The 21,635-nt window shown below is 50.6% G+C and overlaps 1 protein-coding gene across 1 annotated transcript in view; it reads left to right on the top strand.

Moving 5' to 3' along the window:
• Window positions 1–21,635, top strand: part of ARID1B (AT-rich interaction domain 1B) — a 379,095-nt gene that overhangs the window by 224,394 nt on the left and 133,066 nt on the right. Inside the window, exon 4 of the mRNA XM_045294542.1 lies at window positions 20,594–20,837. Within this exon, the coding sequence (XP_045150477.1) occupies window positions 20,594–20,837 (244 nt within the window). The remainder of the gene's footprint in view (window positions 1–20,593; window positions 20,838–21,635) is intronic.

The raw sequence follows: 21,635 nt of genomic DNA, 5'->3' as shown, positions 1-21,635 counted from the left end.
GGTTCCAGCCCACAGTGACCCTGTGCACAACAGAACAAAGCACTTGTCCTGTGTTTGAACCCATTGTCCCAGCCACCGTGTCAGTCCATCTCATGGAGGGCCTTCCTCGTGTCCGCTGTCCCTCTCCTCTACCCAGCACGATGTCCTCCTCCAGGGACTGGTCTCTTCTGACAGCATGTCCAAAGTCTGTGTAAGACGGCGTCTCCTCATCCTCGCTGTCTGGAGTGCCCTTGCTTTCAGCCTGGTTCTCGCTCCTTGTTTGACTTGTTCTGGTCGAGCTGCAAAGTTTCTGCCCTTGCAGTAGGCCTGGACACATCCCCCATCTCTCCTCCTCGCCCCACTCTCCGCGCTTTCTGTTGCGTTAGCATTCTCTCGACTGCTCTCAGAGCGCACCTCGCAGGCCCCTGTCCCGCAATCTTGTGGCTGCTGATGGTAATGGCTCAGGCCCTCTGAGTCCTTCCTGCATGACCCTGGTCGCTTCTCCTTCCATCCTCACAACAGACCTTTGGCAGGTGCCAGTGGCTTCCCCAAGGAGCCCATCTGGGGCTGTGGGAGAGGCCCTGACCTGCTGATTGCACGCTCGGCAGTTCAAAACCACAGGTCCCTCAGCAGGAGGACAATGCGACCTTCCACTCCCTTAGAGAGCCAGTCTTCAAAACCAACCACAAGGCCAGTGGTTCAAACCTAGCAGCCGCTCCATGAGAGAAAGATGAGGCGCTTTCAGCCGGAATTGATGTGGTGGCAGGAACACGGTTGGGTCAAGCAGTTCGTCCGTGGAAAGCCGGAGTTGGAATGCCGCCTTAATCCAGACTCTGCTTTCTGACACATGAGTGTCAGGCGTTCTTTCCTAGATGCACACAGCTGGCCTGGGATCGTGGAGGGGAGGGGCTGCCTCTCATCGTAGGCGTCTAGATTTGCGGGAAGGCCTTCAAACAGCCTTGATAGACACTCCTGGTGGGAAGTCAGGCTCCATCGATGAACCGTGCATGCGCCATTGCAGGTTAGACCTGGGTGCCGAAGGTCACGGTGCCATGCCAGTGTGTGTTAGCCTCTGATAGAAGGCGCTGGCATGAGGGATGGCCCTGCCTCCTCCTCTCTTGTCTTTGCTGGCTCCCTGCTAACCCACAGTGTTGCCCTGCCAGGGGTGGGGGTGGTGGGGGGTGGGGTCTCCTCTGAGCTGGGGCCTGCTGCTCCAGCTCTGGCTGCCTTGAGTCTCCACCACCCCTGTGCACGTTCATGGCCCATGCCCCTTCCATCTCCCTGCCCGCATTAGTTACAGATAAGCAGACTTGTTGCCTGTCAGAGCCAAGCTGACCATCTCGGTGCTGGTTTGTGTCCTTTCCCCGGCGTATAACATACCAGCCTCTGACCACACCTGGTCTCCGTGCTTCTGCGGTTGTGTAAACCTTGGGCGGGACCGGCTGGCCTGCAGGCTGCGCGCCCCTTCAGGCCGGCATGCTGCTGTCGGACGGAGTGTTGTGCTCCTTAGAATTCCCATCATGGGGCTGAGTGTAGAAGGGTACGCTCTGTCGCTTTGTTACCCTGAGATAGCCGTGGGGAGGATCGCTATCGGTAGTGTTAAGGGTTCCCCTAATCATCTTATAAAGGAACTCAGGTTGCGTACACACACGCAAGTGACACGGATTAGAACCATTGGTGCTGACCTTGTCAAACGACGGAAGTGTCTCAAATAGTACATGTAGAAGAGATGAGGAATTAGAAGACCAGAGAACGAAGGCTGCCGGCAAGATCCACAGATGAACACCGACTCGAATGGACCGGAGTTTGAGGAAAAATAGAACAATTGCATAGTTTGAAAGTACCTCCCATTGAATAGAGTTTTTACCTTAGGCCCTCAAATCCATGGGCACGTCCCCGCAAGATGGTGACTCTTACGGTTTGAGCTGAACTTGTGCTCTCTTCCAACCTCATAGCGGGGACACCTGGTGCACACCGCCACACCCAAGTGCTCAAGGTGACCTTCACCTGGAGTTGATCCGGTTGGTACCGTGTGCCTGCTTCAGTGCAAGGGACTGCACTGATATTCTTCCTCCACATCCCTACCTGAAGCTTAACTGGAAGGACATTTCACAATATACCTTACAAGTAATTGTCAAAACTCACCATCTTGGAAAACAAGAAATGGTTGTGAGACAATCACAATAAGACCGAGCCGTGCCACCCGTGTTGGGTCCTGGATCAGATAAAGGGTCAAGTGTCAGAGCCGGTGAAAAGAAGAATGACGTCTGGAGTTCAGTTAACGGTTTTGTGCCCGTGGTAATTCATCGTCCCGAGGGCTGTGATGGTGGACGATGTTAGCATCGAGGGAAATGGGAACTCCCGGTTGGATCGCAGCCACCTTTCCAAAAGCCAGAAATCACTGTCAGCTCCAAGGGAGACAGTATCTCATGAAGGGTGTGTGCGTGTGGTTGAACTGTTGTGAAAGGGAGAAATGTCAAAATAACTAAGTTTTAGTATTGTTCCACAAATAAAGCGCCCCTTTACTCCACATAGACTCCGTACAATTTGTGAGTTGGGGTATTTTTTTGTTTTTGTTCTTTTAAAGTTGTTAATTTATTTGCAGTTCCTGTAGGTCTTACTGCTTTAAAATATTGCTACACTACAGAAGAAATAAATGTCTCCTGAGGGTTCATGCCTTTTCGGTTTTAAGTTTTATTTTCTGAATTTGTACGTGCAAAACATCGCAGTTCTCAGAATCAACAGTAAAGTTTTTTTGCCGCAAGAGATGCAAGAGGGAGAGGTGATTGCTTTTCTGTCCTAAAGATTTACAGGACGCTTTCCGTGATAAAACACCGGGTTCTGTAGGCAAACTCTAAATCTTACATATTTACAGATCTTGTTATTTTGTCAATTTACTTTCAAAGCACATGGGTCATTAATATTTATAGGTTCATACCTGGCATTGATATTTGCAAAGCACCAACCCATAAACCCATATTCCCCCCTCCTCCAAGTCATTAGATGATCCCCTCCCTTTATAGGGGATGCCTTGGGAGTCATCACCCAGAGTTTCTGAGTAGAAGAGACTAGAAGTCAGTTAAAGGTACATGTGTACTTACTCCTACTTTCAGGTACACAGCTCTCAGCTCATGTTATTCGTGGATTCTTACACCTAAGTGGGGGAAGTAGGGCGACTCTGCAGACACAAGACATTATTATAATCTAGAAAACGTGAAGGCGGTTTCTGAATACTGCTTTGTAGCCTGGACTGGAGTTAGACAGTTTGTTGATTATTTTTCACTTACGTGTGTGTGTGTGTGTGTGTGCGTGTACGTACATATGAAGGGGTACCCCCACAAAACATGTTCATTTGGGGGGGTTGTTTTTTTGTGAGGGGATGGTGCATTTGAAGAATGTTCCAACAGGTCAGACTGTTAATCAAGCTTTATATTTAGAGGTTCTGAAAAGTTTGCATAAGTGTGCAACAAAAAAGGCCCAATTTATGGTAGGCAGCAGCCTGGTTTTGCCACCACAGTGCACCTGCTCACGCAGCCATCTCCGTGCCCCGTGCACCTTACTCACCTGACCTTGCTCCGTGTGACTTCTTTTTGTTTCCTCGAGTAAAGAGGGGCATGAGAGGATGGCGATTTGACAACATACAAGAGGTGAAGAAGAACGAGGGAGGTGCAGATGAGTTTAAAAATGTTTCCAAGAATGGACTCGCAGGTTTGACAAATTATTAAGTGTCATGGAAAGGACTTTGAAGGTGATAAGGTTGCTTTGTAAAAAACTTTAAATCAATAGCTTTGGGGGAGGGAAACAAATTTGGGGGAGTACCCCTTGTATGTATGATTTATTTTAGTTTACAAATTCTGAAGTAGAGTCCATCACTCTCATCATGCTGAAATATCCCCTTATTTAGAAACACTTGTCATACATGTGTGCATACATATGTACACACGTGTCCGTGTGTGTGTGTGTGTGTGTGTGTGTGTACAGGGCTTAGAGCCAGTGTAGCCCAATTTAAAACAGGGCTCAGAGCCAGTTTAGCCCAATTCAGCTGTGGTTAATGAAGCAATACTGGAAGGGACCTGAATTTTTAAATGCAATTGAACCAGAACATTACTTGAAATGGGGGAAATTATGGGTCAGCTCCCTGCACAAAAGGTATTCCCCAAATATCTTTATCAGCTGACTCAAAAACAACAATGCCCAGCTCAAAAATGGCAGCTACCTGCACCTCAGAAATGGCCACTAGCCACCCCTCTTTGAATGTGCCCCTCACCATCCACATTCCCGACGGGAATCAGTCTCTTGAAAGAGCGCTGCCACATCTTCGTTCCAGAGTGCTGGCCCGGTGTGACCCCCTTTCTAGTTAGCATACCAATCGCTCAAGTTCCTAGACTTTAGCGTTAATCTGGGTTTGTTTCTTCAGTCATGACTGAAGCAGTTCCAACAGGTTCAAAGCCCCACTGCTGTTCTACTCTCTCGTGTGGCAATATTGGAACTTGTTCCTGCAACCTCTGTGGACTCCCAGTTTAAGTCCACATTCCTTAGGGGCGGGCACCTGCGGTCATTCACGCCTGCCCTCAGGCAGTCTCCTTGGCTTCGTTCGACACCCTTGGCCCTTTTCCAGCAGCCCGGAGCTCATCCCTGTGCCCCAAGTGGACCTGCCTCCTGAACTTCTTGCCCTTTACCTTTTGTCCTCTCAGCCTTGGGCCTCACCCCTACTGTCAGGTACCCCTCCATTCCACCATGTGTCCAAAGGCCACACCCTACTTCACACCTGGGCTAAGGGAAGAGCTCCTTGACCCGAGGCATTCGGGTGGGTTCTACATGCTTGATGATTCCCTCCTCCAGCGTGGCTCTGTCGGCTTACTCTTGTGTTGTCTGTTCTGTTGTTTGTTTCTCGTCCTTGGTACCCACAATAGGGAGAAGTGTATGTGCCCGTGCTGTATTATATTCCAGGTAGGCTTAGGTATAGAACATTGTCCACAGGTACATGCTGCCCTTTCTCCACCTTTTCTCTCCATCTCCACCCACCCACCTATCCACCTTTGGAGTCTATTTGCCAACTCCTTAGTCCATCCCTGCCCAAGAGTATATATTAACACAAATTTATCTTCCCCAAATATTTGATAGATAGCCTCACTGTATTATACAGCTTCAGGTTCCCCATGCTGGCCTTTGTCGTAATAAGTCTGTTCTGCGGAACCCGAAGGGTGGCAGTTACCCACTCACGAGCCTTTCTTAATGTTGTCAGCACTGCGAGGTCAGGACAGTGGAATCCAATGTTAAAAATAAGTCGTAGGACTGGTTGGACCGGACCCCTGGACTGCCTCCCCTACGGAAATGTACATCAGAAACCTGGCTCTTCGAAAGTGCTAGAAAAATGTCAAGAGTAGTCGCCATCTTCGTCACTAACATCAGCATTATCTTGACAAACAGCCATTCTGGGAGTCAAACAAAGATCAAAACTAAACTCCCTGCCATCGAGTCGATTCCAACTCACAAGCACCCTACAGGACAGGGTAGAACTGTCCCTGTGGGTTTCCAGACACAGAAAGCCTCATCTTTCTCCTGAGAAGGGCCTGGTGGTTTCAAACTATTGACTCTGCAATTAACAGCCCAACTTATAACCCACCACAGGTCTCCTCGTAGCCAAAGACGGTATTCTTTCCAGGTGAAAGTTCACTGCCACGTGTTCTCACCAAATATTTTTACACCCTAGGCTGCCCATTCTGTGTTTGAAAGTCCACTTGTTCTGCCTAAATAACATCTGCAGACTGTTGTTAAATAGTGCAGAAGCCAGAGCTCTCCCGGGCGGAGCTCAAACACTGGCAATGTGGTGGGAGATCCCTGAGGCCCGTGCAGTGGGGGACATCCCTGGGATGATGCATGTTTCATGCCCACGCTGTCTACCATTTCCCAGTTTAAAGAGGGGGCATGTTTCATAGCAGGGCTGCTGGCCCAGGGACCGCTTTCATTTTTGATGCTGCTGTTGCCAGGGGCTGTCGCCTTGGTTCCTGTGCTCAGGTGCACAAGGCTTGGTCCTTGGCCGTCATCCTCGAAGGGTTGCTTTGCTTGTGCCCACCATGGCAGCCACAGCATCATTCCCTCTCAGGGAGGCGCGTTCTCTTTTCCTCCGACCCTCAAGCTTACCAAGCGTGATGTTGTCTTCCAAGGACCGATCCCTCCAGGTCCCCGGACACGAAGTCATGCCGCCCTTGCTTCCAAAGAACATTCTGGCTGAATGATGAGGCTTCAAGGTGCTCACAGCAGAACGTCGTCGTCTTTTCATTCCGTTTTTCCCCAGACGTTGAAGCCCCGGTGACGCCTTCCAAGACAAGATCTGTTGGTTCTTCCAGTGGTGCATGGTATAGTCCAGGGGTCCCCAAACTGAGCCGTAAATAGATATGTGGCTCTTTCAGTCTGTACTTGCGGCTCTGAAATAAAATTGGGGGGAAACAGAAAAAGCCTTTTTTTAAAGGATACTATTCAGATAATGGTCATTTCATTTAGTTGTAGATGTGCTAATGGCTCTCAAATAATTTTTAAATTGTTGTGAGGGACAGCATTGGCCCTTCTGTCTCAAAGTTTGCCGGCCCTGGCATAGCCCATATTACTTGCCGCACCACAGTTCAAAAACCTCAGTCTTTCTGTCTTCCTTCTTTGGTTTCCAGCTGTCATGGGCACGTGCGTCGATTAAAAATGCTATGATTTGGGTCAAGCACCCCTTTTCTGTTTTTCCTACCTGCTGTTGCTAAGGGTGCTGATTGAAGTGATCACGGATTTCATTATACGGAGAGCCACAATCGTCGTGTGTCATGATGTGCACGGGCTGGCCGAGTCCCGAGAATGTCTGTTTTCTTTTCAGTGACATGGCATCGTGCTGAGGTCGTAGTCTTGGGATAAGCCCCCGTGAGCACAGTGAAGTGTTCTGGGGTTGCCTTTCTTCACAACTGCTGTCCGTAATTTGTCAAATGCCTTTTTAAAAAAGGCTTTTTAAAAATCACAGCAAGCATAACCATAACAATGATAGTTATCTATGATAGTACACTTAGATCTGAGTGTTGCTTTTAGCTGCTTATCCTGTAAATGTTTCCATAAGGAGTGTTATCCGTAATGGAATCTTTTCTCGAGAAAGAAAGCTAACGTGTTAGGCAGCAGTCATTTCCCTCGCAAAGTGGATCTTGGCAAATCCTCATGAAATAACTGCTCATTGTCCTTGGGTTACCCCCGGCTTTAGACGCGGGTTTGTCGCTTGTGGGATTTGTAACTGACCGCATGTTAAGGCCATGCCATGCATATAGTTCCACATACAATGGAGACACAATGTGTATGTGTGTGCAGGGAGGGGCGGGGGGCTTCAAAAAGTCCGTGGGACAAATCCGCTATCCTTTAATTCCTTTTTCCCACCAACCTTGAAGCCCCCTCCTATTTGTGATTTGAACAGGTGTGAGCAGGAACCAGGGCGGAATCTGCTTGGAAGGAAGGTGCTATGGCGATCTGAAGGTCGCTGCATGACAGGCTTGTTCTTCGAGGGTTCTGCCTCCTGTTGTCTGCGCATTTTCTCGACAGGAAGTCTACGTTTTTGCCTCATTTGCCGTCTAGACAAATGAGAGCCATGGGGACTCTGAGGGGTGCTTTGAAGTATGCTACAACACCCAGGCTTGTGCTGAAAAAAACCCTAGCAGTGTCAGGGGAATTAAACCATCACTGTGGGGTGTGCTTTTTCGTGTGTGTGTGTGTGTGTGTGTGTGTGTGTGTCTGTCAAATTACTGCCACAATTCTGATGTCCGTTTCAAAGGTGGATTTGTATCAGACACCCAAAAAGATAGTTCCCAAATGCGGTTGGAAGGCAGGCAGGCAGGCAGGCATGGAGTCATTTTACAGGGTGTTTCTGAAGAACCAAGGTCCTAATGAGGCTTGGGCCCCTGACCTAAGGACGTTAATTGGAAGTAGAGGGCTGAGTTTTCTATGGGAAGCCCATGGTTTTCAGTAAAGCAGGGGTCGTGAAGGTTGAGAACAGTTTGCAGAGGCTGGGTGTTACTGTGACGGCCTAGTGGTTATACATCGAGCCGTGCTCAAGGTCAGCAGTTCGAAGCCACCAGCAACTCCATGGGAGAAAGATGGCTTTCTACTCCCCCAAAGAGTGACAGTCTCGGAAGCTCACAGGGGCTGTTTTCTACTCTGCCCGCAGGTGGCTGTGAGTTTGCGTCGGGTTCTTGCTGTACTGCTTGCACAGCGGTGGTTCACCACATGTGTGATTGTTCGCTCCGACTCCCTGTCGTGGGACTGCCTCTGTGGGCTTACAGGAGTGTAACTACGGGAGCAGGAAGCCTCGCTCTTCTCCTGCGGAGCAGGTGGTGGTTGCGAACCGCTGACCTTGCCGTTTGCAGCCCCACGCTTCACCCACAATACCACCAGGGCTTTCTCAAGTTGGTTCTTCCCACTGGAGCAGAACACCCACACAGCTTTCCAGGCTGTGTGCTCTGGGAAGCACGATGCCACGTCTTGCCGCCACAGCACCTTTGGTGGGTGTGAACCGCCTCCCTGCGGTTAGTCGCCCAACACATCACCAGTGGACAGCCAACCCCACTCTCTCCCTGTCACCACACCTGGCACCTGGAGGCTTTACCCATCAGCAGCGGGGTCTCTTACTGGAGCGAGGAAACCAAACTGCACACCTGTATGTCATGCTACGTGTCCCGAAAGGACACGAGTGCTGCTTAGGAAAGGACCCAGAGGCTTTGTGGTTAGACCCCTGCACTGGCATTTTCACCCCCAAGGAGCCCTCGTGGTGCTGTCTGTTTGTGGCCGCACTGCCAGTGAACCACAAGGTCAGTGGTTCAAACCAGCCAACTGCTCCAAAGGCCTAAGATAAGACTCTCTGTTCCCATAAAAGATACACAGCCCCGGAAACCTCTATCGGAATCAGATTGCCAAGAGTCGCAGCTGACTGGACGGCAGTGGTGTTTTGCATTCTTTTTAAGCCCTGGAAAGTCACGGTGAAATCATTAACTGTGTCCTTTCACAATCCTTATATGAGACCTGCGCTAGTCTCGTTGATGGAAGCCTCCTGTCTTTAGTCAGTGTCCGTCCGCGCACTCGGGGGATGCTTCCCTAGAAGCAGTGCCCACGTTCCAGTGCTTTGTGCTGTTCTCTGTGGGGGACTGATCCGGTAAGGTCAGCGAATTGTGTTGAGAACCGGACCTGAGACTCTTTGGAACTTGCCCAGCTTCTCAACACACACGTCAGCAAGGGAGTCAAGTTTTCTGATTTAGTCTGGTTGTTTGGGGCTTTGTTTTCTTTTTAGACAGTCCGATACTGCGCGTGTAGACGGAGTTTATCCTCAGGGTTCCCTTACTGTGTACATAGACCTACTATGAGCAGGGACCCAGTGAAGGCACCCACAGCCAGTCGATTAATAGTAAATCGCGTGCCATCCACACCAAAGAAGTCTTTCGACGTGTGCTTGGGGGGGGTGGGGGGGTGCCGTTGAGTTTAGCTCAGCTCACGGTGGCCCCAGGTGTGACAGTCGGATTGCACCTGACGGTTTTCTCGGTCGTCAGCCTCAGAATGAGCACATGACCAAGATCCCATGGCTCCTCGGGGTGGGTTCTTAGGCCAGCTTTCAGGTTCGTAGTCAAGCGAAAGCCATCTTTGGTCTACGAAGTCATGGTATGTTAACAGGAGATCTCTTTGGAGATGAACGTGAGTGACTGAGTGTGTATTTAATGTGTGTGTGGAGTTTTGACAGGGCTTCAAGGGCAGCTGGAGAAGACAGTCAAGTATTAGCATGAAACACGTACAAAGACCCCGAGCGAGGAAACCAGGGGAAGAACCCGCGTAGCGTATCTGAAACTGACAGAACTCACGAAGAAATCGAAGACTCGGGTTACAACCTTGAAAGAGTCTACGGCCAAAATAAGCATCAAAGGAGATGGATAGAACACACAGTCACCGTGCCTGCACGCACTGGTGGGAGGAACAACTGAGGAGCTGATAGCAAGGGCTCAAGTCAGAAGAAAATGTTTTGAGAATGATGATGGCAGCACATGTACAAATGTGCTTGACACGGATGGATGGATGGATGGATGGATGGATGGATGGATGGATGGATGGATGGTGATAAGAGTTGTACGAGCCCCCAATAAAATGATTCATTAAAAAAACAAACTGGTGGACATTTTGTAGGAAGAAGGTCAAGCTGCTCTGAAAATATTAGCCATAAATAAGCCTCCAGGGATTTGTGGAAAACCAAGTGAAAGGTTCCAGCAAGCCGACGAGGAACTGGGGGCACACGCCCACTCGGCTCTGCCAAGAAATTTGGGAGCCAGTTGCTTGGACAGCTGACTTGAAGAGCCATATGTGTGCCCATTGCCAAGAAAGGTGACCCCACAGAATGCTCCAATGGTAGAACAATAGTATTGATATCACTTGCAAGCAAAATGTTGCTGATATCATTGCTGAAGGCAAATGCATCGTGGCTTAAAGCAGAGGATGCCAGAAAGAAGCTTACGTATGTTTCGCCGGCCATGCCAAGGCGCTCCGCTGTGTGAGTCATAGGAAACTGTGGCTAGTCTTGGGAAGAAGGGAAGTTGCAGAGCACGTCCTGTGCTCATTTGGAACCTGTGCACGGATCAAGAGCCAGTGGTGGGAACACAACAAGGCACAGACTGCGTGGTTTAAAACCAGGAAAGGTGCGCATCAGGATTGTGCCCTCTCACCACACCTGGTCCATCTGTATGCCCAGCAAAGCCCTTGGAGAAGCTGGATTATCTGCAGAAGGAGGCGATGGCAGGATTAGAGGAAAGCTTGTTAACAACCTGTGATAGGCAGACTTGAAGCACTTCCTGATGAAGATCGGGGCTTGTAGCCTTCGATTTGGATTACAGCTCATTGTAAAGACAGCATAAATTCTCACAACTGGTAGCATCATAAGAAATGGAGAAAAGATAGAAGTCAAGGTTTCATCTTGCTTGAATCCACAATCAGTGCTTGGGGCAGCAGCAGTCATTGCCCCAAAGACGTCCTGCAGTAGGTAGATGTGCTGCACGAGACCAATTTAAAGTGTTAAAAGCAAGGATGTGACTTTGAGGACTAATGTGCACCTGACCCAAGCCTTAGTATTTTCAATCGCCTCATATACATATGGAGGTTGGACACTGAATTCGGAGACCAAAAAAATCACCGGCATTGGAAGTGTGGTGTGAGCAAAGAATATTGAAAGTAACCGTGGACTGCCAACAAGCCATCAGATCCATCTCAGAAGCACAGCCAGAGTAGAATGCTCCTTCGAGGCAAGGATGGCAAGACTTCATCAAGGACTCTGGGCATGTTATCAGGAGAGACCAGTCCCTGAAGGACTTCATACTTGAAAGGGTGGGTAAAAGCAGCACCTAACAGCCACCTGGGCACCCTCGTTGCCGTGGACTTGAAAAGTTCTTTCCTCGTTCCCTCCCCAGCCCATCTTACTGAGCAGGTGGCGTGTGCCCATAGTTTCAGTCCAGTGTCTCCCGTTTCAAGATCAGCTGCGGTTGTGTGTGTCGTGTGCCCCGCCCCCCTCCGCCCCCATGACCTTCCCGCCTAAGCCCAGTGAAACTGCTCTCCCTTGTCACTGGGTCGCAGGGGACAGTGTGCCTGTGTGGACGCTGGAAGAAAGGTGACTACAGAGCGAGATCCTTGACCGGAGGATTCTCCTGTAAATTAGGCTTCAATGAGGAACAAGAGTTTTGATTTTCCAAAAGCAGTGGGTTTTCAAAGACCAGTGACTGGTAGGAACATGTATGCAGACATGCTGCACCGTTGGTGGTTGGGTGGAAGCGCGCCCAGCAGATAGAAGAACGACAGCCTTCGGGGTGCTGGACGGCAATCCATATGCGTCATGCTGCCAGTGTGCAGACCCCACTCTGATGAGATCTTCACAAGGCAAACTGATGTGAACCTATCAGACACACGCCCAGGAAATCATGTTGCCTTCCTGGTCTCTCCGTCAGAACAGAGGCTGGATTTAAGGAACACTTTGGGGTATGGGGGCTCCAGCCCCAGACCAGAGCCCTTCCTCCCTGCCGGAGTTGCGGCAAGATGAGTGGAAGCAGCATCGCGTGAAGGTGCCTTGCTTCGGCTGAGCCGCCACTCGGCCGTGTGCGGGCAGCATCACAGCTCTGACAGTGCTTAGGAAGAAGCATGGAGTGACTGCCCTGCGGACTGAAGGACCCCCGGAGGCGTGGTGGTTACAGGGCTGCTCTGTTAACTAGGCTGATGCCTCAACCACGGGGGAGCTGCTTTTGTTCGGGCCGTAAGGTAACTACACCTAGGGGTACCCCAAGTATCTTCGGGGGTGGGGGGTGGGCGCAGTTTCTCTGTCATTTACATACAGAAGTTCCGTACCTGTGTGTCTGACGGTGATGCAGAAAAGCTATCTCTTTTTTATCACACTTCTGTTGCACAGAGACCTCCATCTCTGAAATTCTGGTGACAAGTGAGCTGTCAGACACCACCGTGTCCTTATTTCCCTCCTGGTAGTTCCTGGAGCTGCCTGTTGAGGAATGGAAATGCTTTTGAGGCGTAGCAGTTTGCAGGAAGCCCTCTTAGCACACGTGCCTGTGGCTCTTTGCAGCTGTGACGGGGCGTCCTGAGGGAGGACGGGAAGGAAGGTGTAGGTCGTGCCAAGAATGACAACCATCTCTAAGTAACAATTTGTTTTCTATGAAGAAAGTGTAGGGTGTCATTATTTAACTGCAATTAAGGATTTTTTTTGAACGGGGTCCACGTTAAGTTCTTTCTACGTTATACACCCCATGCAGTATACCAGAAGAAAATGGTTTTAGATCTTCTTAACTACCAATATATTTTTCTCCAAAGAGGCACGAAAAGCATATTCTCCCCCTGCTAATTCTTAACCTGTGGGGAGCCGTGGTGGGTGGTTACACATTGGGCTGCTAAGTATAAGGTCAGTAGTTCAAAGCCACCAAGGAGAAGGCTGGACTTTCTACTCCCATAAAGAATTACAGTCTTGGAACTCACCCTGTCCCATAGGGTCACTGTGTGCCAGCATCGGCTCAGTAGCATTGATGGTTTTTGTTTGTTTGTTTTTAAATGTTTACCTGATAGGCCCGGTTTTTCACTAGGAATGCCTATTGGTTAGGCATCAGATTTGTGTGTGTGCCACAGAGAGCCCACCTCTTGGCCTGACAGTGGGAAGCGGGTTCTTGGGTTTTTATGAAATCTGCAAGAAGAGTCAGCTTGTGTCTGCTTCCAAAGCCTTACTTTTCAGAGCACTGTGATACTGTTAGGAGCCTTCGTGGTGCGGCTGCCAGCTAAATATTGAGCTGCTCACTGCAGGGCGAGGGGTTCAAACCCACCGCTGGTTTCTCAGGAGAAAGAGGAAGCCATCGAGACTGACAGCCTTGCTATCACTGAACGATTGAAGCATGTGCTCTGTAAATTACATGCCAATAAAACTGCTAAAATGTGGAGAGCAAATGTTTTGAGAATGATGAGGGCAATGCATGTACAAATGTGCTTTACACAATTGATGTATGTATGGATTGTGATAAGAGTTGTATGAGCCCCTAATAAAACAGTAAAAAAAAAAAAGACTTAATAAAATAAAAAATAAATAAAATTGGGGGAGGAGAAGAAAAGAAGATTGAGAGCCTTGGGAACCGTCCCTTGGCCGGGTCCCTGTGGGTCAGCGGCTACTAGATGCCACCGGGTCTCAGTGTGGTAGTCCTGGGGCAGCCTCGTGCCGCTCACTGCAAGGGCAGTGATTCAAACCCGCCCGCCATTTCTTGGGAGAAAGAGGAGTCTGCCTGCTTCCGTAAAGTTTACGCACTAGGAAACCCCGTTCAGGCTCACAGTGGGTCAGGTGGGACTCCAGGGTGGTGGGTATTTTAATGGTTTTGAGACCCCCAAACACTCTTGCAGCCCCAACGTGCAGGTGGGATACAGGCAGGTGAGGTAGAGGCCGCAGCTGTGGGTGTGAACACTCAGGTCTAGGGCAGCAGGCAGGTGGGCACTTTGCTCCTTCCCCCCCCACGTCCTCTCACTCCACTCTCTCCCTCCCTCACCCCCCGCCAGCAGCAACAGCAGCAGTGATAGGTGTTAAATATTAGTGGGCTTCCAAGAAGTTTTAAAATGGTGTTCACACAACACACAGTGTCCAAGCCACTTAACGCCCTGTGTCACAGAACGTACCGTGGACTTTGTGTGATGCAGGCCTGTAGACACGGCAGGCATTCTGGATCATGTGGTCTGGTCACACTATTCTTTATTGTGTAACCCCAAAGCTGCCATAGACAATGCTAAAAGGATGGGTGGATGTACCCCCGTATACATGGATACCATCATGCGAATTGTGTGTTTCTCATGTGCCACGATCGTTGCTGCTAGGTTTTTATTTTTCAGTCACCTCAAGAATGTATAACTTCTGGGGGAGAATAATCACCGCAGGGGCCAGGTGTGGCCCACAGGCTGTCATTTGCGTTAAGGCCTGACTAAGCCTGGGCCCCTTTGCACCACGATGGTATCAGGGGGCAAGAAGACCCTCTGGAGGTATAGACTTACCATATAGACGTGTGTATAAGCCGAGTTTTTCAGCACTTTTTAAATGCAGTTTTGTGGTAACATTCGTTGCCTCGGCTGATACTCGGGTGGGCTTGTACTCGATTATCTATGGTAATTGTCTGGGCCCTTCTCCAGGTCTACCCTGCAGCCACCCAAACCCCACCGGTGACCATACGTCTCAAGAGCACCTTGCAGCTTGGGGGCGGCACCAAACCCCACCTCTTTCTCCTCTATCTCACGGGCGGGGAAGGTGTCTGTCTGGGTGCACACCTATTCACTCAGGCTGTGTTTTGAGCCCCTCGCGTAATTGCCTTGATTGTCGGTGTGACTCCTCTCTGCGTGTTGTATGTGCATGTTGCTGGCTTAATAAGCGGCTTCTGTTTCTACCTGGCTCCACTGAAGTTGTGTTCAATCGGAAAGTGAATAGAGTGATGTGTGCGGAACGGTGTGTCTTGTGTGCCCTGAGCAGAAATTCGTGTCTGTTTCAGCCCCGAGTTCAGAATTCTCTCCGGATTTGCCCAATTACAACCAGGGGATTCGATGATGCTGTTTCCCGGGGTTACTTCACACTGCCCTGTTTCCATGCCATTGGCTGGTCGTAACCACAGTTATTTGATTGTTGAAGATTACACGATGCTGGGGGTAGGGGGTTGTTTTGCTTTTAGAAAAATGGTTTGGCGTTTCAGCATAAGGCACTTTTCTTGCGTAGCACTGTTTGGGGAGGTTTTCCAGCTGCCCTTTAGCAGAGGGCAGTGATGGCTGGGTGGCAGAAGTCTCTCACCTTCTGTGTGGAAGACCCAGCCGTAGTTCCTGGACAGCACACCTGAGCGCAGGCGCCAGCCCTGTGCCAGACAGGCTCGCATGGTGCTGTGATGATGCTTGGCACCCGCCACCGGGGGCATAATCTACTTCCAAACATCAGCCCTGGAGAACCGGCTAGGGTCATAAAGGTCTGGTGCTGTGGGGCCCGTTTGCATTACCACACAGACAGTCTGGTTTGCTGTGTGACTCCAAGATTCTCAATCGGACTCCTTGGCCTCTTTCCCTCTGCTCCTTGTCAGAAGCCCCAGGACTAAGCCGCATGCCTGATCCCATTCCACAGGGATCGCCAGGACAAACCCGGCTCCCCCTTTCAAATTCTGACATCCAGTCCTCTGCTTCCGTTGCATGTGCACTCGGTCCTCAGGGGTCCCAGGGGCGTGCAGCCAGTCGTTTGCCCGCCACACATGCCAGTCCCCTGTGATGTGAGTAGTTACTCTGCCTGCTCGGAGTCAGTTAGATGTGGGTGTTACAGACTGCCTCAGAGGGTGTGATGATACACGTCGAGGGTTTCCGAGGTATAGCATCAGGTCTCTTTGCTGCCAACGTACCTGTCAGGGGCTCTAGCTCCACAAGGTCAGAAGAGGTTGTTGCTAGGCGCCATCAAGTTGGTTCTTATGCAGTTGCTCTGGTAACAGCCAAACACTGCCGCCATGGGCAGGCCTCTCTCAGTTATTGCTGTAGGTGAGCATGGTGGCAGCCTCTGTCCGTCCATCTCCTTGAAGAGCTTCCTCTTTTTCGCTTCAGCCTCCCTGAGCATGATGCCCTTCTCCAGGAGCTGGTTGCTTCTGATCACAGGTACAAAGTATGTGAGACAAAGTCTCATCAGGCTCACTTCTAAGGAACATCTTGGCTGTACTTCCAAGACAGATTTATTTGTTGGTCTAGCAGTCCATGGTCTATTCAGTATTCTTCACCAACACCGTCATTCAAACCGTCAGCTCTTCTTCGGCCTTACTTATTCACTGTCCAGCTTTCAGAAGCAGGAAGCAATGGAAAATTCCATGGCTGGAGCCAGGGCTTTTGTGTTAGTCTGGCTAGACTAGAGAAACAAATACACAGACACACATGTATATAAGAGAGAGTTTTATATAAAGGGTAATTGTACATTAAGAAAACATCCCAGTCCAGGCCAAGGTCATAAATCCGAGATTAGCCCATATGTCTGACAACAATCTGTAAAGTCCTCTTCAGACTCACGAAACACATGCAATGACGCCTACTGTAGACCACAGGCCTGTGGGTAGAAAGTCTTTGGTGGTAGAAGCATCTCAGCGCTGGCAGGGGTCTCCACGTGGCCATTCCAGTTCCCAGGGCTGCATCAGGATAGGTCCATGTGGCATCTCCTCAGGGATGTCCCTCGGGAAGTCAGCCTTGTCAGAGAGTCTCCAAGAGAGTGAGCCAAGAGAGAGAGGTGTCTTCCGTCTCCAAGGAGGAAGTACCAGATTTCTCAGGAGAAGGCCATGCCCAGAGAAGTCTCCAGATTGGCTGTCTCCAGATTGACAGCCTAGACTCCACCCCTACACTCTTCATCCTTAAATTGACACCAGCTTGGGTAACTGCCACAGCTTTCTACTGTCATGAATGGTTACAGTCTCGAATCTCAGGGGCAGTGCTACCCTGCCCTCTAGGATCGCCGTGAGTCAGCATCGGCTGCACGGTAGTGAGTTGGGTTTGGGGTTTGGGTCAGGAGCCCCTTAGTCCTCAGTGCCGTCTCTGCACGTTCACACAGTAAAGCGGTCTTGTGCTTCAGATTTGCCCATCGCAATCTGTCATTTGGTTTCTTGCGTGTTCTTTCCATGGGCCTTGATTGCGGGTCCAAGTAAAGTGACATTTTCAAGCGGCACTTTATCATTTTGGCTTTCGGTATGCCGCGGCGTAATCCGTGCAGCAGGCTGAAGTATCGGAGCTTCCTCCGTAAAGGCTGCGGGTCCTCTTTGATTCCCGCCTCCAGGTAGCCTCGCCCATCGCAGGTCGTTAATGAGCCTTGCTTCCAATTTGATGCCGTGTTCCTCCTGTAGTCCAGCTTCTTGATTATTTGCTGAGCATCCAGACTGAGTTAAGTGTGGTTTAAATATATATATATATATATAACCCTGACAATACCTTTGTAACGTTTAACTTTCACAGTGTTCCTTTGTTCTGTGTACAGGTTCTTCGTGAACACAAGGGAGAATTCTGAGATTTTTGTTCTTCGCGATGCTATTCATAATGTGGTTCGACCCACAGAGGGGTATACCTTTGCACAGTCAGTAAACCGCATCTTCTGGTCTTCTCCCGTGAAAGGCTGAGATCTATCTGGCCTCAGCAGTGGCATCCCATGTATCACATCGTCACCTGAAGACGGTTTGAATTTCTGCCAGCGCCCTGGCAGACTGTTCTGCGACCATGCATTACCTTCAGGAACACTATTTTGGTGTGATAGCAGTACTGTTGCTTGCCGGTGTCTGCATCCTGTTGGCTCACCTTTCTTCGGACGAGGCACCAAGGGTCTCTGGCCGTCGGTTGGCGTGGTCGCTGTCATCCACACTTTGGGGCATCGACCAGCGACCACATCCATTCAGTGCTGCATCCATTTGTTGAAGCCTCTCAGCGGGGATGCCTTCAGTCCTGGAGTCTTGGTTTCCAGCAGCACCTTCCGGGCAGCGTGGGCTTCATTCTAACCACCCTTGAGTCCCAGCCACCCTCCTGCAGTGGTTGACCGTCATCCGGTGTTTGTGATGAGGTGACTCTGGGTCTATAGCCCTTCCATCTTTTGATGCTCCCTGCATCAGTCAGCATTGTGCCCTCACTCAAACCAAAACGCACCACCAGAGAGTCCATTTCAGCCCTTGGTGACCCTGCAGGACAGAGAGAACTCCCCTGTGGGTCTCAGAGGCTGTGAGATCTTAGAAAGCACACCGTTCTCTCGGGGCGCCTGGTGGGTTCAGGCTGCGGATCTTGATGTTAGCAGCCCAAGCGAAAACGCTGCGCCATCTTTCACGCAACCAGAGGCTTGACTTTGTCTCTCGGACCTTCAACTTGAGAAGTGGTGAACATGTTCTCCTGGTTTTCTAATTAACAGATCTTTGTACGTCTCCGTTTAATACTTTACTTTTTCTTCTCAAGCCACCATTTGAAACCCTCTGTTCCGCTCTTTGAGTTGCTCTTCAGCACACCTTCGCACTCTACATGCAAGAGCAGGTAGCCGTCGCTCTGGCAGCCATGGTGACTGCCCCGTGCGCCCTCCTCTGGTCTTATGGGATGACCAGACGCACAGTGACACGTTTCATCTCACCTACCACTCGCTGGTGCTTGCTCATGAACGTGCAGTCTGAAATCGACTCTCGATGTTCTCTACATCTCCTCTGGGTCCTCTCTTCGGCTCTGTTTTCAGGTTCTTCAAATTCAGCTTGTACTTACAGTTGTTGATCTCTCTTGCGTTTAGCCTGTAGCCGCCTTCTTACACGACTGAGAACTTCCATCATCTCCGATTGCTGTATATCTCATCAGGCGAGGTCTGTGTGTTTCGTCATTAGTTATGTTGTTGAACAGCAAGTTTGTTTGTTCTGAAGTATTTTCAGTGAGTTGGTTGTTGGACTTGGGGAATTGTCTCGTGGGATTTTAGGGTTATTTCTATCAACAAGGCCACGTTGTCCAGCGTCTAGTCCTTTTTCCTTACCTTCTGATCACGAGTCTGTTTCGGACTTCAGAGGTTGTAGAAATCGTTCATTTATTCACCTTTGGCATAAGTGGTTTGTGCATCAGCTTAGCTGTAAGTCATATTGACTGGTCTCTTCTAGGCCAGTGCCTGTTACTCCTCATTGACATCATTGTACCAAGGGTCAGCTTTTGAAATCTTCTTTTTGACAATCAATTCAATGTCTCCCTCTCTATACCCCACTCCCAGCAGAGTGGACTTCATGATTATCCCTTTCCAAGTGGCCAGCACGCTGCATTTCAGCTCACTCTTGCCCAGGGTGTTGATCTCCAAGTGTCCTGTTATGTTTTTGACAACTTCTAATCTTCCTAGATTTGTGCGGCGTGCATTCCACGTTCCAGTTATGAACCTGTCTCTGCCGAGGTGCTTTCCTCGTTTGAGGCTGTACCACACCAGCAAATAACGGCCCCAAGCGTCACTCTGTCCACGCCGCTACAGACAGCTCCTCGTGGTGCTTATCCGTGCCACTGTGTCAGACAACGCTCCGCCACTGGCCATAGCTTTTCACTGGCCTTGAGTGTTACTTTTTATTTTAAGGAGAAGATTACCAAATTCTTCCTCGTCTTTTTCAGTCTGGGAGCTGCACTCACACCTGTTCGCCACCCTGCTGGTCTTTGTAACCCCAGGGACCTAACCCGAGGCAACACAGCAACGTGGAAGCCATCGCAAGGTGACCAGCTGGCAGACCAATGGTGACCAGCTGTTTCTCGAGATGATGGCAGGCTTGCGGTTGCTTTACGAAGTTTAGTTAACATTTTGATCACCTTCACATTAGAATCTCCCGGGTTGAAAGTCACACAATCTGTTCCTGAAGTAAAGCACCCACAGCCTGTAGTTGTCTGCATATGCATGGAAATGCTCCTTAAGGAGCCAGTTAGTCTGTTCTAGTGACCAGTGACCCAGAAGGTGCTGTCTGTTGTGACACTGGACCAGGTCCGGCCTGCTGGGAGGACGGCTCTCTGAGATGGGTCTTGGGGAAGCGTAGTGCCCTTTGTCCTGGGGAGTTGACTGTGTTCTTCTAAGAACACTGGTGGCTCTGGTTGCGTTCACTCCGTCCAGGCAGGTGCAAGTCCTGGCCAATGCGCACCCCACATACACTCTGCCCCACGTGGTCTGTAAGCAACTCGGACGCTGAAGCAGTGTCAGTGGACTGTCAGAAAGGCCCAAGAGCCTATCTGCTGGAGAAAGCCGATCTGCTGGAGAAAGCCCAGTGAGTCACGAGAGTGTGACCCCACTGGGCATGGCAACTCCCAAGCTGGTGGTCTCCGTGGGAAGTGTAGGGGTGGCTCTGCCGTGGAGACCTGCTTGGTGTCCCTGGGACATGTGTCCGTCATGGGGAAGAGAACATGTCTCTGAAGGGCCTGTTGGGTTTTTATGAAAAGTACTTCCCAGATACTTTATGATCGCCCTTATCATCACCGCAGTTTCAGTCTGGGCCCACGCCGCTGAGCGGCAAGGGTGAGGTTTCCCCGCACGGTGGCAGCAGCCTCGTTATTGCCCGGGTACGTGTTCCTCACCGGCCTGTTCTTCCCTCCGCAGGACCTGTCCGGCTCCATTGACGACCTCCCCACGGGCACGGAAGCAACTCTGAGCTCAGCAGTTAGCGCCTCGGGGTCCACGAGCAGCCAGGGGGATCAGAGCAATCCGGCACAGTCCCCCTTCTCCCCACACGCCTCCCCGCACCTCGCCAGCATCCCCGGGGGCCCGTCGCCCTCCCCCGTGGGCTCGCCTGTCGGGAGCAACCAGTCAAGGTCCGGCCCCATCTCTCCTGCAAGTATTCCAGGTATTCCGCTTCTCCTTCTCGACTCACGGGGGGACACAGTGCGGCCTGGGGTCAGTCCACAGACCACTTCCGGGGTGACCCCTACAGCTCCTGGGAGCCCGGTGCAACTTGGCGATGCCACCAGAGCGCCTGGGATCCCGGTTCCTAAAGACTCGGCTCTCCCAGCCCTGGGTGGTCTCTGCGCATGCTTACCCTGGGGGCCCTGGTGACAGAGTGGGTTATGTATTGGGCAGCTAGCAGCAGGGTCAGGGGTTTGAAACCACCAGCCACTCCAAGACAGAAAGATGAGGCTTTCTGATTTGTGCTCTTGGAAACTCACAGAGGCAGTTTTCCCCTGACCTATTGGGTAAGTCAGCATCTGTTCAATGGCAGTGAGTTGGGGGCGGTGGGCGGTTAGGGGTTGGTTTGTTTGTTTGGTATGCCTTTGTGATGAATCTGCTAAATACAGTCTTTGTTGGTAAAGGCCCCTAAATTGGCTTAGTAGAGAGATGTCTGAGTAGGATTGGCTGCTTGTCGTTTATTTGTTGTTATGGTCCTCAGTATGTGCGAACCCCCGATTTTGCAGCATTGTGTTTGTAGGATTTCTGCTGACCAGGGCCGTAATTTGCAGCACCCCCTCAAGGCCTCCTCACCCACTGAGCTCTGGCTGCTTTGGGGTGTACAGGTCATGTTCCCATCAGCCCGTGTATTCCGACGAGGCGCCCCTTCTGAATCGGGCCTCGTTGGGGTTATTGTCTTTGTTCGTGATCACATGGCCGCCCTATGTCAACCCTTCGTCCACGCCAGCCCACCAAGCCA

Source organism: Echinops telfairi, unplaced genomic scaffold (genome assembly GCF_000313985.2).
Source record: "Echinops telfairi isolate 266 unplaced genomic scaffold, ASM31398v2 ScPeMD7_3533;HRSCAF=4204_0, whole genome shotgun sequence".
In the NCBI taxonomy this organism is placed as follows: Eukaryota; Metazoa; Chordata; class Mammalia; order Afrosoricida; family Tenrecidae; genus Echinops; species Echinops telfairi.
This window is presented reverse-complemented; position numbering and strand designations above follow the sequence as displayed.